The 5602-nt window shown below is 42.3% G+C and overlaps 1 protein-coding gene across 1 annotated transcript; it reads left to right on the top strand.

Moving 5' to 3' along the window:
* The first annotated feature begins 415 nt into the window (after positions 1-415).
* Positions 416-850, top strand: TMEM100 (transmembrane protein 100). The gene has a single exon (XM_009585025.1). The coding sequence runs from the start codon at positions 446-448 to the stop codon at positions 848-850; it is 405 nt and encodes a 134-aa protein (XP_009583320.1). The 5' UTR covers positions 416-445.
* Positions 851-5602: the final 4752 nt, after the last annotated feature.

Below are 5602 nucleotides of genomic sequence, written 5' to 3'. Positions count from 1 at the left end.
CCAAAACAGCCTATGAACTTCACCTCCTCATCAGAAGGTACAATGCCATTGAAATCTAAATTGCATCCAGAAATACTGACTTTAGGATGTAACTTAAAGTGGGATTTGGCCCACAACACTTTAAGGTTGGTGTCTGTCTTAGCCTGTGACTCTGTTTTTTCTAGCACTTATGCACATGCTACCATAACAATTGATTCAGATCCACCACAATTGATTCAGATCCACCACAACCAGCAGTGTTACAATTAAGCTTGTGCATAAATCTTTGTGGGGTCACAGTGTCTGCTTGTTTGCGATCCCAAGTGGGATACTTCCATGTCACCCATTTGTCACATAACAGTAACACTTCTTAGTTGAACTCATACTCTTCTCTCCACAGTGCAATGCATCTTCAGCAGATCCTGAGATCCTCAGCCTAAGAATTGACTAAGTCAAGACCATCAAGATGACAAACGAACCTATTAAAGAGATCCTGGGCGCTCCAAAGCATCCTGATTCTGTAACCACAGAGAAGAGTAATAACAATGACTGTGTGATAACCACCATCCCTCTTGTCAGTGAATGCCAGCTGACTGCAGCAACAGGGGGAGCAGAACTCTCCTGTTACCGCTGTACCATTCCCTTCGGTGTGGTCATCCTCATAGCTGGCATTGTGGTTACTGCTGTGGCATACAGCTTCAATTCCCATGGATCTATCATCTCAGTGTTTGGATTAGTCCTCTTGTCATCAGGACTCCTTTTGCTGGCTTCTAGTGCAGTGTGCTGGAAAATCAGACAGCAAAACAAGAAAGCAAAGAGGCGGGAGAGCCAGACAGCGCTTGTGGCAAATCAGCGAACCTTGTTTGGTTAAAGACAACCAAGAGAAGGCTGGACAGAAGACAGAACCCTTGTAAGTCAACTTGACTATTTATCAATGGGAGAGATTGCAGGTTTTAATTTAACTTTGGAAATGAACAGAAATGAAAATGGATTGGATTAAGAAAGACTCTTAAAAACTCTGCAAGTGCTCTTAATATTTTTCTTACTGCAGACTTGGTAGTGATTCTTTCCAGGACGGAAGAAAAAACACTTTTCCTTCACAGTGTCATCATAACTGCAGTCATCATAACTGCGTTCTCCAACATGCTGATCATGTTGGAAAGGGAACTTGTGAGAACTAAGAAAATAATCTGAACTGACTTGAAATGCCAGAGATCTCCTTAAAATACACACTGTGACATTTGACCAAGGGAGAGGTCATAGCATTTGAAGTGACTACAAGCTTATGGCCAGATTGTCCATGACTTAAATTGTATCTCAAAAAAAAAAAAAAACAACCCCCACCACAAAAAACCCCAATTACAAACAAACAGACAAGCTGCAGACTGCTCAATAAGCTGATTCTTACATTTTATGTAACTTTCCCCTCCCAACATCTGTGGTACTTTCCCTGTTTTTTAAACCAACTAATATTAATTTTGTTTTACTATTGAATAGCAATAGGTAGAAATGTGTAATTATATTGTCTAACCTAAATAACGAGGTATGATTATAGCTTAAAACATGAGACTTTTTTTGTAAATTAAAGTGGTCAGGTTTAGCACTTTTGATTATTTTGCTATAAAATTAAAAAGTAAATTTCATTAAAATAATATTCAGTGCTGCTAGACCTTTAGAAAATCTTTTTTTATTGCTATCAAGATAGCTTGTATCTTCAACTTTGACTGCTTTATGATTCTATTTTTGTAGAAAAACACCTGTGACAATTACTGTCAACATATGTACTGCTGATCTCTTCCAAAAATCTCTATAGACCATGGATTTTGGTTTGATAGCCTATTCCTCTTGCAGCTTGATTAACAACTCACTTATTGACAAATCGTAACAGTCAGTTCTGCAGACCCTTACTGGCATAGTCAGTTTTAGACACAACTATTAATAATTACTTATGGAAGCAAAGTCATCTGTGCAGTAAGTGTTTGCTGAATGAGCTCTGGGATTACGAATCTTTACGAAAAGCAGGTCTCAGGTGCCCACTGTGTGTGTCTGAGATGTTTGATTCTGTAACTCTTGTGTTCCAGAGGTCTTCCAACTTTTCTCAGATAATGAATAATTGAGGGGCCGGTCCCAAATTAAAGCAAAACGGAACATTTCTTCATCTATGTCATGAAGGACAAGTAGTGCTGAGCCAAGTCACAGTCTTCCACCCCAGTGTGTATGAGGGTGTCAGAAGGCAGAGGGGCTGCACAGAGTCCTCCTCCTTTTTTTTTTCTCTTTTTTTTTTTCCTCCTTACTTTCTCCAGACTCAAAAGGGCTGGATGCGACTTTTGCTTTCCACTGCTACAGCGAGCGAGGCCTGCACCAGTGTGCCTCCTCTTTGCCCTTCGGAGCCTCTGGCATCCACGATGGCTGTGGCGATGCCGCTGCGGAGCACACCTGCCGAACAGGTGCCTCAGGGGATAGCCTTCTGCAGGTCCTCCCGGAGCCGTTCTGCTGAAATCACCCCGGCATTCTGGCTTAGGTGCCGCCTTTTCCTCTGCCCTCCATGGTTTAAGCTTGTTACATCCATAACTTATCCCTGGATTTGCAAAGTGCACTTCGTGTTTTAAATAGAGCAAGCTATATGTATGGGAGGGGATGTTTGGAGTCAGTATTTGCGTTGCCACACTCCGTGGTTACCAGACGCTATAATAAAATCACTTGCATCAGAGGAAAGCTGACAACACATTTTAGCACTTCCATAGCCCTAACTTAATCACGGCAGGAAGCTTTCCTGCTGCTAGGAGAACATGTTGCGTCACCAGAACATCTGACACCGGTGTCTAATGTCAATCACTTTGCTTAAGGTCATTAAAAATATTAGGGTGTCCCCTTACGATGTACAGGTTTTGCATGAGTGACAATTCATGGGAAATGCATAGCATGATAAATAATGGAACAGGTGGACTAAAGTGGTGTCTTTCCTGTTTAAAATGAGAAAAGTGATTGACATTAGCAAAGCTGGATAAGCTAAATAGGGCTGTTTATTTTTTTTCCCCTGGGAACACTATAGTTTTTCTGACTCCTTCTTCACCCTCCCCATTTCTTTTTCCTCAGTGGAATTTTGCGGGCTGCCGAGGAGAGAATTGCAGGGGCTGTAGAGATGCAGTGATTTCCACTATACACGTGTAGCAGCTCAGCCCCATGATTCCCAGGCTGAGCCCAGAGCAGAAGCAGCCTGTTGCCCTCTTCAGAAGTCTTTCCCATACATGGGTCCTCCCTTTGCCATTGCTGTGATACAGGCGAGCTTGCGTGCGGCATGTGGAAGGAAAGTAGAGGTCCAAGGTGAGGCTCTGCTCCAAGTCAAAAGAAAAGGCCAAACTCAGTGGAATGGAGGCAATGGGTTTTTGGGAGCAGTTTTTTCAGGAAAGGTAAATAAGAGTGAGTAAGAGTCGCTCTGCTACTACTAGAGGAGATTTCCTTTCCCTTACCTCTACTCTCTTTTATATTTGCCCTGCATATCCAAGGACACAGCAGCGTGCCTGCACCACCCTCCGCCTTGCTAATTGTGGGGTATCTAGGCATTAAGCAGCATGTAAGCAGTGACAGACAGCATTGCAATGACCCTAGGCATGATCCCCTGGCATAGCAAAGCTTCAGATACAACATGGTGTCCCGCAGTACCCGCTAACTGAAAGGTTGCGAGGCCTCTAGGTAATATGGGGTTGCCATAGCACACACTGCTGAGCTCAGTAGCATCGGCTGTATCCTAGTGAGACAAGGTACACGCACAAGCGTCTTCATATCAAGCGGTGGGTGAAAATCTGCGCAGGAATTCACTCTTGTTTGTCCTTTATTCAGAGAAGCAAAATAGTAACTTTATGGGGAAGAATCCCAGCACCTGGTCCTGGTGTCCTGCAGGAGCAAGGCAGAGGTTGTGAACAGTTTAATCAGAGACCTCATGCTGTTGAAAATGTTTTCACACGTTTCATCACTAAATTGCCACATGGCCTTAGAAACTGGCACTCCACCATGATTTGTGTGCATTGGTTTTGGGACAATTTGAAGTAGTAGTAGCATCTTTTCTGAATGACCAATGATGACATCCAACACAAGTCTCACAGGCTATGTTTTTTCTTCCTGCAAATCTACATATTACAGACATTTTCATTACTATCCTCTCTCTCCCTGCATCCCTTGTCCTGGTTCCAACACAGGAACAATACATTCTTTTTAGCCCTTAAAAAACAATCATTCTGGGAGAGGTGCTACGTGAGTACAGCGTGGCAGGCTTAGCACCTTCATTTTTCCAGAAACTGGTGATATTGTTAGATCTGAAATGTTTTTTACAAGGGCACATTTACAATGCTTTTACAAGGGTCAATCTCCTCAAACTGGTCAGCTACAAAGAGCAGAATTTCTGCTTCAGCTTTTGAACCCCATGACCAAATCTGGATTGATTTGGGCTTTCATGCCTGGATGCTGGGTCATGCAGTCCACCAAGTCTTTGATACAAAGCCATTTGGAACTCCACAGTTGCTGTTTGGTGTTTCTCATGGGAACCTGAGAGGCAAAAGTCAGCCTGGAGGATGCAACCCTGTGGAGATCACAATGACTTTTCAGTGCAGAAACACCTTCCCTTCTGGTGTGAAAAGGCTTTGAATGCGACAAATGGTATTTCAGTTCTGGGAGAGGTTGGGTGGGAGCTGATGCAAATTTTATTGTCACAATTGCTTGTCTCTCCCTTCCTGAAAGCTCTGGCAGCATTGCGCAAGCAAAATTGCCCTCACAAGGATAGAAAATTATCTAATAGGGGAATTGCGCTGGTGCACCGGGCAAATGTTACGGGGATCTTAAATAATAATTTCAAAACCTAAGCACAGGAAATTGTGTCTGTAACTACACCCTGTATTGCTATTGTACACAAAGCCAGTTATAGCCTGGGACAGTATTTTAAAATAATAATCAGTTTGGTATGACAATGCTTATTATTTGTTCAAGTCAAAACGCCCAATTTACGATTCCCCAGTCACTTAACATGTCATGTTTTGTACGTGACTCTGGTTCTAATACTGTAATTTGCCAGGTTTAAAAAAAAAAAAGAAAAAGAGAGAGAGAGAAAGGTTAGTTTCGTGGACCTGTGTCAAGAATTAAGTTTCTCTGCCTTGGACACTTGGGAGAGCTCCTGTTACCAAACAACAAATGTACAATATTACTGCAGCTCTACAAAATAGGAACCAGGCTCAGAGTATGGAATGAAGAAAGGCCTGAGTCTCATCAGGATCCGGAAGGGTCAGGCCAGGAACAAGCCCTCTGGAATATCCCGTATTCTTGCCTCAGCTTTGCTTATCCAAAGTCAAAGTCCAGGGCTACCGCTCCTTTAATATCTGAGATGGAGGTTGTTGCAGGTTTCACCTAATTTGTTTTTACAATGGGCTCCAAAATAAGAAGAACAGAACAATATTGGCAGCCATCATTTTGCATATGTATTTCCAATACCTCTGATACCTTTAGATTGTAGGACGTTTTAGCTATATCAGTATAAATCTTTGTCAATTACAAAGGGCTTTTATATGTAAAAGTACATTAACATATCAAGAATTGCACTGTATGATGTGAAAAATGATATAAATCCTGGCAAAAC

This window comes from Fulmarus glacialis, unplaced genomic scaffold (assembly GCF_000690835.1).
Source record: "Fulmarus glacialis isolate BGI_N327 unplaced genomic scaffold, ASM69083v1 scaffold12679, whole genome shotgun sequence".
In the NCBI taxonomy this organism is placed as follows: Eukaryota; Metazoa; Chordata; class Aves; order Procellariiformes; family Procellariidae; genus Fulmarus; species Fulmarus glacialis.
Note: the sequence above shows the minus strand (reverse complement) of the source record. Positions and strands in the feature narration are given on the sequence as shown.

Excerpts from the sequence above, each read along its gene's own strand:
- TMEM100 (XM_009585025.1), top strand. The coding sequence starts at position 446 with ATGACAAACGAACCTATTAAAGAGATCCTGGGCGCTCCAAAGCATCCT.